The sequence below is a fragment of the Crocodylus porosus genome, unplaced genomic scaffold (assembly GCF_001723895.1).
Source record: "Crocodylus porosus isolate Cpor-Errol unplaced genomic scaffold, CroPor_comp1, whole genome shotgun sequence".
NCBI classification, from domain to species: Eukaryota; Metazoa; Chordata; order Crocodylia; family Crocodylidae; genus Crocodylus; species Crocodylus porosus.
Genome location: NW_017728950.1, coordinates 49,541,625 through 49,556,364, shown reverse-complemented (window position 1 = coordinate 49,556,364; position 14,740 = coordinate 49,541,625). Strand labels below are relative to the sequence as shown.

At 37.1% G+C, this 14,740-nt stretch overlaps 1 protein-coding gene across 4 annotated transcripts in view; it reads left to right on the top strand.

Moving 5' to 3' along the window:
* Window positions 1-14,740, top strand: part of CNTLN (centlein) — a 370,048-nt gene that overhangs the window by 243,327 nt on the left and 111,981 nt on the right. For all 4 annotated transcript variants that reach the window (XM_019555081.1, XM_019555079.1, XM_019555082.1 and 1 more), the window contains 3 exons: window positions 3,931-4,022; window positions 7,329-7,870; window positions 10,866-11,040. In XM_019555081.1, the coding sequence (XP_019410626.1) occupies window positions 3,931-4,022; window positions 7,329-7,870; window positions 10,866-11,040 (809 nt within the window). The remainder of the gene's footprint in view (window positions 1-3,930; window positions 4,023-7,328; window positions 7,871-10,865; window positions 11,041-14,740) is intronic.

Below are 14,740 nucleotides of genomic sequence, written 5' to 3'. Positions count from 1 at the left end.
TTTTTGATCACTCAAACCAGTTTATATGTAATGTCTGTGCCTAGCCCAAGAGAGGGACAGTAGTTGGCAGACATTCCTGCATCTGGGGTAGTTTGCTCCAAAAGGAAGTGAGCCCCTCCATACTTAAAAACTTATTCACAATGCCCTCTTCTTTCATAAGATGTTGATCATGTTTGTCAGGAAGTGGCATCATAGTCATTTATCTTTAGCAATCAAATTGAAAACATGTAACAAGCCTCAAGGAACCCTTAAGATTGTCATCCCCCTCTACCCCCTTGAGACAAACACAAACTGGATTATTTTCTTAATCAAAAAAGCTAGAAAACCAGTTGGGAAACAGTCCACAAAAATTGTTGGAGAGATTTTAAAATGTACAAATAGCAGATGTTTCTTCTTTTGGAAAACTTAATCCTAAATGCTCTTTTAAATGATTCAGTGAAGAGTCTACTAATTTTTTTAAGGAGTCTGGATTAGGCAGTTTGTACATGACCAGAAAGAGGTTTATTTGGATGGTTCCTTAATGTGACATTTCTTGTCTTCATTCATAACACCTTTAATGCCTGTGCAGGCATCAAGCCTCATCTTAAAATGGGTTACATTTTTTTATCCGCTACAGTTACTGTCAGGCCGTTATGGGTCCTCACTGCTTTCAGCCTCCTGGCAGACATGCAATTGAAGGTGTAATGGGATCCCCATAGTTACACTTCCTTCCATGCCACATGTGCATGGCAGATGTGAATCTGGATCCCCATTAGATCCCATCATGCCTTATTGCCAATACCAGGATAGTCTGGCATCATGATTCTGGGTTGCCCCTACACAGGTAAGTAGCAAATTCCTGCGGCTGTAAGTCCTGTCAGCTGATGGGGCTCCCAGCTGCAGGAGTACATCATGTGCTTCTGGAGCACTGTCAGCTGATGTGGCTTCCAACCATGGGGGAATATAGTACGCTTCTGTGGCTGGGAGCACCATCAATTGACATGGCTGCCAATTAATGGCCTGATAGGAACCAGTTACAAAAATATTACACAGTTGTTATGTAATAGCTTTGTGGCTTATTCTTTGTTTTATCACACCATTTATTGTGTTATTATGTGACTGGGTGATAATTTAAGAAGTGATTATCTAGTTAATCATGTCTTAAGTGCAACATGTGCCAGGGGTCTAATGCTTAAAAATATTTTCCTGAATTCATCATTCTAACAGCTGAATTAATATTCCCTGATCTTTTTAAGCTGATGGTTCTTTCTCTACATAAAGTAACTGCCTGCTTTTTAATAATAAAATTGTATTGCCATCACTGTACTAGTCACCTCAAACCCAAATGTGTTGATTATAAATTAAACTAAATATTAGGGCTGTGTGAAATTTTGGCAGCTGTTTCATTTCAGAGGTGTTCAGTGCCCAAAACACCGAATCCGAAATGAAACAGAAAGCTCTGAAACATCTCCAAAATGAAATGAAACCATCCAAAAAGTTTTGGAAATGTTTTGGATGTTTCGGAGGCACCCCCCTGGAAATAGTCTGGCACAGCTCCACAGCCCTCCTTTTAAAGTGCTGGGAGGCTGGGGTTGGACAGGGGATGGGGCCAGGCAGGGCAGCGACAGGCACTTCTCCAGCGGCTCCACCCACCAGGGTAGAGGCAGGCAGAGCTGGAAGAGCCGTGGGAGAAGCCCCCTTGGCTGCCCTGCATGGCCCCATCCCCCACCCAGCCCCAGCCTCCTGGCACTTTAAGAAAAAAAAAGAAATGAAAAAAAAGCCCTGCACTCACCAGCTGCAGCGATCAGGGCCTCTGGGGTCTCATGGCTGGAGGAGCCACACAAGAACCTGCAGCTGCCTGGCTGTGCCTGTCTCTTCCTAGCCTATTCGAATCTCTGAATCAGTGCCGAAACAGCGTCAAAACTCCAATACAGATTCAGCCGAATCAAAACGTAACAGTGATCTGAAATGAGTTACTATCCTCCAAAACGGCCAAAACCAAAACAAAATATAGCTGTTTTGCACAGCCGTACTAAATATTCTATTCTAAAGCTGTGTTCTCAGTGTGACATAACTATAGTTTTGTAAGATGGCTGTCATTTTATTAAAAGAATATCCTTTTTTATGGCTTGTGAGTCTGTTTGTGGATGAACAGTTGTTTTTTCTTTGTTCTGCCACGAATAGAACGTGTGTTACTGGGTAAGTTAATAAGATGAATCTAGTTGCTGTCATAGGCAGATAGACAGCTATACAGGCAGTGCTTTTTCATTACCAGCTATTTCCATTGAACCATTATAAAACAATTAAAATAAACAACACGGGTGAATTAAACTATTTATTTTTTGCTTGTTAGAGAGGGACTCGTATCAACGGCTAGTAATTCCTCTTAATTTTTTTTTTTTTGTGATTTTAAAGTATTTCTGAATTGGTTGGAACTACATTTTCCACCTTTCTTCCAATAACATTGTTTGTTCACTGTGTATAATATGCTTATTTTAGATACCGTTATAATATGTATATTAATCTAGCTGTGTTATAAACATAGTGTTTTGTCTGCTTTGATCTGTTTCTTTTAACTATGGAAAAATCACCTTTTTTTTAGTACAGTAAATGTTGATATAAAAACTACAGTAGACATTCAAATGAGTGAATATTTAGAAAAAGATGAAAAGCATGTTCATATTAGCTTTGTGTGTTACTTAAAGAATGTTGTAAATGTATGCAGTACCACAGAGCTGGGGGACTGTACTCAGAAATAACATGGGAACTAACATATTAATATCAAGGTAAAGGTACATATTCCCCAGATGCTTAGTTTTACCTTTTTCAGCTTTTATTATCTTCAGAATAGTGCTCCATTTATTTTATGAATACAGAAGTTTTAATTGGCCGTGACATGTTCCAAAGACAAAAGAAAGGTCTAATTCACTCTAACAAACTTGTTAGTCACTGTTTATATCAAGAGGATTGCTAATCTACAGAGGGTAACACTCTTTTCTTCTACTCCTTCTTTGTTTATAAATCAAAAGTTTTAAGTGACCTCTAGTGTCCGCTTGTGTTTTAAAATGATACTTCTAAAACATCATTTCAGTATGTAACATACAGATTTATTCTTTCAATTAATTTAAATAAAAAATCTAAGTATTGGATTAGCATTTCTACAATGTTTTGCTTGTAGCTTACTGTTATATTTCCCCTTCACTAAAAATCACTATACGATTATTTTTCCTTTTTGTTCTTTTATAATATTACTACAGTTTCACTTCTGGTAGTGGGCTTTCTTTATAGACAATTTTTTTTTTTTTTAGATTTCCCTTATTTGGAGGAATTTGTAGCATCTGAAGTGTTTAGCTCATCATAGAAGTGGGGGGGAGAGCTGAGTTCAAACTAGTTAGTTTTATGGGTTTCTAATTGTTATGAATTCAGAACATTACACAGGAATGATTTGTGTGATTTATCTTGTAAAGTATGTGATCTTTTCCTTAACAAAAAAGGGTTTAAAGTCTCCATCCATCCTAATTCTGTTACTGTTTGCTTTGTTCACCAATCACTCTGATCCTCCTGGCAGGGGATGAGACCTGGAGAACAAAACTGGTAGTGACTGTGTAGATAAAAAGGCAATGAATTCTGCTTTTAAGGCATAGAGGGAATAGTCTATAAAAGAATGAAAATGGGAATAAAAGTATAGCATCTTTAACCTGCAGATCTATTGAACCTTTGAAAAGCTTGTACTGTAAAAAAAAAAAACACTGTGATACTACAAAGATTCATAATTATGTGATATAAGACTTTGAAAAGAGGTCACTCCTTAGAGAGTGACCAAAAAGCTTGAAAAGAAAATAGACTACACTATTTCCAATTTTGAAACTAAAGAGCAGATTTCCTTAAAATGTTTGAATATTGTTTTAGTGGAATATTAGATGTCAAAATATATTATTTATTCTGTGACAGAGCTGCTCTTTAGACTTGGTGAAGATGATGGGGTCAAGAACAGTACTCCAAAGAAGAATGTGAAAGAAATATCAGATCAGACATTACAGAAGGTAGGATATTGAGCCCAGCGAGCTAAATCTAAATTTTAATATAAAGGATTATATGGTATAGTCACTACTCATGATTTTAAGTGTTCTAGCCTTAATTTCCTTTAATAATTCAAAAACACTGCCAAAATTGTGTCAAAAATCAATGCTACTGCAGTAGATATTGATGAATCAGATGGGATAAATTCCATTAAGGTCAAAGTAAATTACAAATGTTTTTAAAGACAAAATGAATTGCAAAAGTCAGCAAACTTGCAGCATATACTTATTTTTTACAGCTTTTGAGATCAGTAATGTTAATTTTCTTTTGCCAAAGTTTATGTTTACATAATATCAAATGTAAACCACTGCAGCTGTCTGCTAAAGAATCAAATGTGTGCATGATAGAAATGCAGTGATTAATGTGCTACTAGTATATTAACGTTTGAGCAGTAGTATGAATGAAAATATTATAGTATATATTTAGTATGCATATATTTATTATGCTTTGGTTTAACAAGCATATTTCAGAAGATCCCACTCACTGTACATCATCCTGCACATTTGATTTTGTATAATAACTAGATATTCTTACCAAGTTACAGTTTGTATTCATATTTATATTTTTTACAAGTAGTTTAGCATGTTGACAGGTGTTCACTTAAGAGGGCTCAATTGTGTTTTACCATATGGTTTGGTTGCTGCAAAGAAAATACATTCTTGCAACAGGTTTATTTCTTTAGTTTATCATTTGGCTAAACAATATTGGTCTAATTACTTATAAATCTTTTATGGCATTGAATATGTACGGATATGTAACTTAAACGTCAGTATGGTGAATACTATTTATCCGATATCTGTGAATTAACTTGTAGGAAGTACAGTAGTTTACAGCAGATGATGTGATTGCATATACTTCTAACACTTGCCATATGGTCAGGTAATGAAGGCTGTCATCTTGGTATTACTGAATGACAAACATCATGTTAAAATAATAACACACAGAACAGGAGATGCTCACATTCATTTATCTTAAGGTAGAGTGAGTAATTGAAATAATTTGAGTGCTACAGTCTAGGATGTCACACAATTTATGTGTGATTATAATCAATATTTCAGAATTATAATTTTGTTTGCCAGGTACTGCATAATTTTTATCTCAATGGATTCATATAGTTTTATGTTGCTACCTTAGTGTGTTGGCCCAGAAGTTGTTCATCGGGGCTTTTTTTTCCTTCTTTCAACCACAGGAAATGACTTATCTCCTAGGTCTTTAAAACAACAAAGGTCAGAGGAGCTAACTATATTGTATGTTAAACTACAGGAGTATACTTGCCTTTCACTTCAAATTCTGGCTTTGTTGAAATAAATAGCAAAGTCTCCTACTTTATTGGGTTCAGGAATTCACCCAATGAATTTATGTACTTGTAACATAAGCCTTCACTCTTTGTAATTACCCCTCACCTCAAGGGAGGTACAGCAGTGCATAAACATAGAGCCTGAAGGTGGATTACAAGGTTACTGGCAAAGGTGTCTGGGGAAGTTTGAACAACACTATCCCTAATTTAACTTGTCCACTTTGACCCTATGCTTTCATTTAAACTAAAACTATACTACTGTACACAGGATAGTTCTGTAAGATTTATAAGAAATAAAAATCTATCTGTCCAATATTTTTTGTGAACCCTAGTTGTATTTCTTTAGAAATAGTGCACAGCTTATATGTTTTTGACCTTGATACTGTTTTTTGGCATTTCATCTTGCTACTTAGTGCTGAAACTGGTGAATATCTTATAGAATGAGTGTCTAAAGTTATCCTGTAATCCTGTAAACTGACATCTCCTTTTGGGGCAGTCCTGATTGTCCTGGGCCAGGCAATTATTTCGGGCAGAGGAACACTTACCGAGTTTTGGCAAGCTGTCGAGGGCTGCATGGGTAGCCCTGCCCCTGCCCCCTGGTCACCATCTTGGGACCAGAAGTCCCTCCCCCAGCCCTTGACCTTTGCCACCAGAAGCCCCTCCCTTTTCCCCCGGAAATACTATTTTCAGCAAGAGGTTTTGCCATCTCAGAACCAGAAAAACACCAAATTATAGTCTAAAAATCAAACATCTACAACGTTCATTAATTTGATTTACAAATATATTTTTGTCCTGATTTACATGTGTTTGTGTAGTGTACATAGTCACGATCGCTCAGTAGCTTAAAATGAAGTCTTCCTCTTGTAAACTGTCGGGTATATTAGCACATTTTATCCGGTATACTTCATAAGTACTTAAAGTGGGACGATGGGTGTGAATGGCCATAGGATCTAGGGACAAAAGGCAACATCTGTACAGCCTTAGACTTCAAAATTCTTCTGTGGATATCTGAATATATAAGCCTATTTTAAAAAAATTCTGAGGTCTAAGCAGCCCTTACTAAAGTCAGAGTAGAGAAAAATTGGTATATCTGTAGTAGGGGGTGAGATTTTTCCAAAATATCTAAGTGTCTTATGAGCCCAAGTTATACTGACTGATAGCTCAAAAAACAATCTAGTGCTTTGGAAAATTTCACTCTGAGTAATTTTTTATTTTCCAGGTACTCAATTAGAGTAAACTTTCCTTTCAGTTCCAGAAACAGTTATTTGGTTTAAACTATGAGGAAATGGCACTACAGGGCAATAAGAATTAGAGTTTATCATGAGGAACCCCGAGTATGTGTAGAGTATGTAATATGTAAGAAGCAATATGTATTTTCCAGGCAAATTCTTCTATTTCTTGTTTGGCAAGCTAGGATGGCGTAGATTCTCCTCTTATGTGAACAGAAAAGTTATGTGAATAGAGAAGTTCTCTGACTTCATATTATTTAGTTCCTAAGTTTTTCTTAATGCCTTTGGCTGTGATTTTTTTTCAAAGGATACTGGTTTTAAATAAATGCATCAAAGACTATTTGTTTAAATACCCTGTGGAAAATTGTGTTATAATTTTTTTCCTGAAAACATTGCTCAGAATCAATTAGTATGTATAACCAAATCAACAAAGATCTCCAAATGCATTAGTAAAGTTCATTAGTGTACTTAAACTCTGTGTCACTTTGCCTGGAATTTTAACTTCTTCTACCATCTGCCCTTTGCTCAACAGTTGTAATATTGCAGTTAGAATGTATTTATCTCTACTATCTTGGAATTATTTTAAAATTAGGGACTTTAGATTGCTTTTGTCCTTCGCCTAAACTCAATTTTATTTTCATAAAGTTAAATATGATTGTAAGACACAACAGTTTGGTTTTGTTTCTGGTTAAAAGGTTCAATTTGAGGCGTAATTTTTTCACTTTAAAACTCAATTTAATTAGGTGTGCCAACTGGAAAGAAGATTCAAAGCTCTTGAGAGGGAATCAAAGAAGCTGAAAGAAGTAAATAAAGAGTTAACCAAGAACAGAAATGATCTAAAAACATCTCTAAAACTGCAAAGGGAAGGTGCAAACATGAGAGAGAGAGAGTTTGAGAAGCTACTAAAAAGAATTCGAGAAATAAAGAAAGACAAAGCAGAGCTTCAATTAGTGATTGATCAGCTAGAGAGAGAAGTTGTCTCTCTGAAGAGGCAAGTGGCAGAAGCTAACGGGTTGAGGATTGAAAATGAAGATCTGCTGAGTCAAGTACAGCAGCTGAAGAGTTCACTGGACAAAGCCAAAGCAGTGGCTCCCATAGTCCCTGTGAAAACAACCTGTGGACAATGTAATTGTAAGACAGCAAGCACCAAGGTTAAATTAAAAACAGCCAAGAAAAAGAGCTCTCTGGGACGTCACCAAGCTTTTCGCAAACAGTCCATCAAGGTTACAAGCAACGTAATTGAGAACTTCAATAAGGACGGCTGGGAGGATATGAGTGAAGGCAGGTACGGCTCTCATTAACTTAGCTCTGTAGAGGGGACACTGTGCATATGTAAAGCTCTAGCAAATGGAGATTGAATTTCAACTACTGTCGATTTGGTATTCAGAAAAAATACTGTCAGATCCTTTGAAATATCTTGGGAGGTCTTGTTCTGAGCTTATTGACTGAAATTTGCATGCAAAATTAGCCACAACTGCATGAGTATTTGAATAGGTGCCAGGAAACCCAAAAGAAGGCAATGCTTGATTTCTTCCAGTGATGCTATTTTCATGCAGTCATGAGGCTTGAAATTGACAGTTTGGCAGGTTGATTTAATTTGCTGGCCCTTTGCATATTCACCACTGACAGCTAAGGATTCCCAGGCAAGCCTAGTAAGTCGGTTTAGTTATCTTGTGACATGACGACCCGGGAGGAGAAACATTTTTTCCCCTTAATTTAGTTAGATAAATTTTGAATGACCCATTTCAGCTTGCTAGCAGATGTCTACAAGCTGTTTAACATCCTTTAAATTAAGAACCATCCACACTAATTATTTCATGTATGTTTTATGCGCAGTCATTGTACTAACCTCAATTGAATGATGGTTAAAAATTAGTTCTTTAAAGGTAAGTATTAATGCATAGATCCCCAGTCCTGAGTCACAAGGCCCACCTCAGATAGCACTGGTAAGGCTAGAATTAGCACAGTTAGAATTTTTCTCCCTTTTTATGCACCCCACATTTGAGGAAGCAGTAAGCCACAAGGGCAAATGGGTATAAAATGCCTCCTAACCTCCCACTTCTCAGTTCGTTTTTCTCTAAAAGGCAAGAAGAAGCAAGTTCTCAATCTAACATTCTCTGTTATGGCTGCTGTTGTTGATATTTTAATTTCTTTGGGTTTTTTCTGTTTTCAATATTACAGGTAATGCTTTTATGCTTACAGTTAAAAAGTAGGTGGTATTCCCTTTTGCTGCCATTAGCTCTGTTTCCATCTATATATTTTTTTTTTGTTTTAATTTAATAGTTTGAACCCCCATGAATAGCTCAATTAAACAAAATGTCCATCAAGGGAAAAGTTATTTAGTGGCTTTAAATGGTGTATCAGCCAATGAGAAGCTATTTTCTTTTACAATTGTACTCTTAATCCAAAGTAAAATTCTGTTGAAGAAGCATGATTCAGAGTATCAAAACTCAAGAAGAAAGTGAAATGTCTTTACTTAATTACCTTTTTTCCATAGCCATAAATATATTATCTTTTTCATTGAAATTTGGTCCTGTGTTTCTAGATTCAAGTCCCTTGTTTTCTAGTTGAAATAACATTAGTTCAAAGCATTGAGCTACTGAGAAACAACACAAATGGATATCCCTCCGTGATACCTGAGCAGTAGAACATTTATTGAACATTACTTTTTTCTGCTCTTCCCAGTCAGTGAGATGCACTGATAAACTAGAAGAGCTTCTGATCATATAGACATTTTTTTAAACTCTGGTCTTAAGTTTGATGTAGATTTATTTAGAGAAGTGCCCTGAATCTCCACTCAGCTATACATAAGCTTTTTGTCAGTGTAACTACTGAAGTGACACCTTCAAGTCAATGTGTTGGTTTAGGAAGTGGTAGAGTACTAAAGTATCTTGTTTCAACCAAATCTTCTGGCTTCACTTTCCCATCTTCCTCACAACTCTTGAAATAAACTTGATGATGAGCTAGCTCAAGGTGAACAGGATGGAAGACCATATGTCCCAAACTGTTCTTTCAGATGAACTACAGTCTCCATGGAATCTCAGCAAAAAAATGTAGGCCTTCTCCTTGTGGGTAGAAAGGTCAACATGTAGCTATGAGAACAGGTAATTTCAGGCAGGTACTTGCCTTCTGGCTGGGACTGTTTAAGCATATGCAGGAAGATAGAGTAGAAGTTTGAATGCTAGTGGAATTCTTTTTAGGGGCAGTGTGGTGAGGATCCTTCCAAAGGCTATGGAAATGAATGTTGTAAAGAGATGTACAATGCGTCTAAAACAAGGCAGCAGGATGAAGACAAAGTTCAGAGCAAAACCAAGATTTCAAGACCTGCACTTGCTCTGTTCTGTAAGAACTTTTTTGGGTGTTTTTCAGTCTCTTAGAACTGGTGCTTCTCAACCATTTTAGACTCAAGGCACTCCTCAGAAAGTGCCATCTCTTAATTCTCACTTATTCTTGACTACAGAAGAATAATAGAACAATTTTTCTGTTGTAAGAATTCAGAAAGACCACAACAGATCAGAATGTTTTTAACACTATGTATTCCTGTTTGAAATTGCTGGCTTTATCTTGTGAATCATGTTTGTTCACCTAACAGTGCTAATATGGGTGGCATCCCGGGGCACATTTGAAAGGATCTCAAGGTCCCCCAAGGTGCTATGGCTCCCTAGTTGAGAACTTCTCTCTTAGACAGTGTCTGTGTTAACATTAGTTTAAAGTTAACCCACATTTTAGGCATTTGTTAGGACTCAAGCTGTTTATTATAGGTAGGTATACCCTGCAACAATTGTTTGGGGTCTTTACATGAATGGATTAGCTTTGCTTTTTTGTTTATTTTTTCATTTTGTTTTTACATGTTGAAGTTAAGTAGCAGCTGTTTTTAACAAGATTCTAGTATATCTTAGGAGTTATGTCACAGGGTTTAGAATATATAGTATAGCATAGCTTTTCCAATATGTCAAATTTTTGGTCTGTCAAGAAAAAGCGCTTGCCATAGCAGGCATTTGGCTCAAGTAGGATTCAGTAACATGATTGATATTAGTAAATTAAGATTTCTTTTTAATTATGAATTATTTGCAAACCTGATTTTTACAGATACATTTCTCTATGTATCCACTGACTGAAAAACTATTAATTATTTTAAGATTATATATTGTTTATTCCTTATTTAAGTGGTTATTGTAATGTGGTATGTGATGGGTTATGTAGCATATTTTCTGCTCCTGTAGTATATGATTTAATATTCCTAACGGGCCTTTTGTTCATTTTAATATGTGCAATTTCAGTGACTCTGAAATACCAGCTTTGGAAAGTTTGGGAGCAATAATTAGAAAAATGGCCCAAAATGTTGATTCACTAGTGGACCAAAATGATCAACAGGAAAAAAATAAAATAAAGGATCATCAGATGTCCCAAAACAATGTACATTTGCAAGACAAGAGCCAACTATATCAGGAAAAGGTAATTTATCACTTATGTAGATGACAATTATGCAATTTACAAATAATTTTTAGTAAATATTTCTTATAATTTACAGTGTTATTATTTATGTTGCTCCTCTTTGGACAAGTCAGTCCAATGGCAGTCTTACTAATTCTGTTATGGAGTCCATCTTCCTAAACATGCTAGCAATGGGATCTTGGAGAATGTTCATTGTTGGTTGCAAGCTGTGAAAGCTGAGCTGAGCTGCCAGTAAATTCTGTTTTTTGCCAAAGTATTTTTCTAATTGAATACTTTTTTTAGGATTAGAAGTACCTGCATCATATCCATATCCATACTAGCGATTTTCTTTTTGTCTTGATATTGTTCCTTTTATGGTTTACCTTAGCAATCATTATGACTTCTAATTTATAGTCTCTAAAATATTAGAAGCCCGGGCAGATCTTGGATTTTGAAGAGGGGTGTGTAGGTAATTTGGTGCATTATCATATATGATATGATATGATACACTTTTTTTCCCTCCCGTTAAAGATAAACTAGAAGGTTTACTAATATGCTAGGGGCTTAGTGCTAAATTATTTGGTTTAAAATCAAAGTAAAAATCAATATAACTATTGAAATGTACACTAGTTTGCTAGATTATATACTAAATTTAAAAAACCCAAACAAACTTGGTAAAAATAGTCAAAAGAGAATGTCATTAGTCTCTTATAGTTAAATGTACATCCCTTACTCAGATTTGTATGGAAAAATCTAGTCTTGAGCATCTTGAGTGCTTCTGATACTTCACTGTCAGTCATTTCCACACTGAGTTAATATTACTACACCTGAGTTAAGATTTTTTGCTAGAGCTAAAAACATCCTTCAGAGCTATGAAACCAAAGAGAAGCATTATCAGGATTAGCTAACAGACAGCAAAATTGCAAAAGAAAAGACATTTTGAATAGTGAAACATCAAGACCATTAAAAAGAAGACAGGGTAGTTAATATCTGTGGAGTGGAGAGAGATTAGCAGGAATCAGGTAGATGATAATGAGTCATGAAGTCAATCGACTCCATCTGCATTACCTGAATAGAAATGCCACTGCCCCTCCCAGGCAGTTGTTTTTAAACTTTGAGTGGAGCAGGAAGCAAAGAGGGAGGGGTGCAACTGTTCCATTGCACTCCTTCTGCATCTACCCTCAATTAGCAGTTTCCCTGTTGTTTTTCTGTGGGCGTGTATGTTGAATGTAAATTATCTTTGGTTCCAGGAAGAGTTCCTGAAATTGCCTTAACTTACCATGCATTGGAAAGAAGATCTTAGTTCTCAAGCATCTTCATTTTGTGAGACCATGGTTGGTGATCAGTCCTTGTTGGGAGACAGAAATGAATTTTGCCATCATTCTGCAAACCATCATAGGAAACACATATTCTGCTAACACCTTTTTTCAGGAGCAAACTTGGGTTAAAGAATATTATGAGGGCAGCCAAGAAACCTATTTCTCCCATCAGGAACTGCCTCATGAGCAGATTTCTTACTTCACATGTGATCAGAAGAAAGATTGTTACAAGAGGAGAGTCTGGTGTTAATTAGGGCAGGAGTGCTCCACCTCTAGCCCATGGGCCAAATCCAGCTTGAAGAGCTGTGACATCTGGCTCATGGGAATCCCCACGGGTTAGAAAACTTGGCAGAGGGGAGCAGTGAAAGCTCCAGATGGCCAGATACAGCCTTGCTTGGGCCAGTGCCTGTGTAGCAGGATCAGGGCCAGACCTTCCCCTGGCACATCCAGATTGGATTGGGCTGATCTTCCCACCCCTGCCCACATGTCTGGATCAAAGCTGAAATTCTCCAGTCCCTCATCCCCTCCCCAAACTGTTCATTGGAACTGGGGCCAGGCTGCTGTCTCCTTCCCCCACACACATCTGGATCAAGGTCTCTCTGTCCCCCTCTCCCCAGGTGCATCTGGATCAGGGCTAATCTGTCTCCCTTCTGTGTCCACATTGGAGCTGCTCTGTCCTGACCCACACATCTGGATCAGGATCGGAACCAGGCCATTCCCCCTCAAGCATCTGCATCAGGGCCACTGCACCCCACCCCGGACAGATGGATCAGTGTTGGGCTGTGCAAACCCCCCTGCAACTGGATTGGGCCTGTTGGTTGGATCCAACCTGTAGAGGAACTTGGCACCACAAATCTGAGCTGTGGGGCAAAAAGGTTGCAGGCCACTGAATTAGGGCATTTAAGCATAATTGAAAATAAATGGCATACACAGTAGAGTGTCTAAATTGTTGGTTGACAGAAGGTCTGAGTAGTATAGTTTAAAATAATAGGAGATGTTTGTTTTGCAGTTTTTAGGTCCAAGACTTAAAGTTTGGATTTATGGCTAGTAGGCTGAATTTAGTAATTGAATTATGCTTTTTCCCTTAAGTTGCATTTTGCACTGCAACTGGATTCTGTTCTGTCCTTGTGGATATATTATGAAGCAACCAAGAGCATATGTTGAATTAATGAATCAAAACTGGCAAGAACTGTATTTAAAGTGGATTACATATATGAAGAAGAACTTAAATAGAATAACCTTTTCTTATACTATGTACGTGGAGAGGGAGTTGTGGACAAAATTAAGAAATAACATTGTGAAATATTCAATGTAAGCAGTGACGATAGCCTTTGGCCCAAGGGCTTAAAGGCATTTAGAGTCTTAAAGATGCAGATAGGTGCCTGTTGGGATCTTCAGAAATGCCTAGGTGCTGAACTTCTATTGATTTCATAGGGAATTGGGCTCTTGGGCATGCACAAGGTATCCCACTGGGTACCTCCCTGTATTTTTAGCCTCCAAATAGCTATAGATTTGGCCTTTTGCATCTTTGGAATGAAGTCATAAATTGCTATCTCAGGTGAGTACAGTACCTGAGGGTTTATATACCAAGATATATTGTGGTTTTTGCCGTCCTTTCTTTTCCTTCTTCCCCCATTACCATTGTATTTTATTATTACTTTGTAGAAACTGGCATTTCAGTTCAGAAAATGTTGCATTTTGAGAACATTTTTATTCTGACCTACAATGAAAAAAGGTGAAGTAAGAAATATCCCATAAACAGGATATTTTTTTGAAAAATTCTGTTGAGAAAGAACTAAAATACAATTTTATGAAAGTTCTCTCCTAGCTGTTGTCTTGTTTCCTCTGCAGCCTTCTTGCTGGGAAACAGGGACTCTCAGCTTCTTTTTGTCCCAACATTCACCAAATTATTCATTTATCCGTTTTCTGTAACTTGTGTTCCTTAACTTGTTCACTTTCTCTTCCCTTTCACTCCTAAGTTAAAGCACTAACCTTGCAGTATTTCTTGTATATTCTGTCTTCCATTCTACGAAGCTCTCTTCTAGCCCTGATCTCTTCTTCCCAGACTCTATCTTCCTGAGTGTGTCTACACAAGATACTTTACTCTGCAGCAGACTAATTGGCTGTGCAGTAAAGTGTCACTGTTTACACATGCACAGCAATTAGGTCTCAGTAGAATAATTGAGTCACACTGAGCCAGAGTATATTCAGTCACATTAATTGCATATGTAGACACACCCCTTGTATCTGGTTTCCTGTGTCCCTCTTTAGTCCTTTGTTCCTTCATCCACACACTTATCTTTTTTATTTTTTTTTGATCTGGTATCCCATGATCACCTCTTGGCCAAACTGCCCAGTTGTGGCCTTAGCTCCACCACGATCCGCTGGCTGGGAAATTGGCT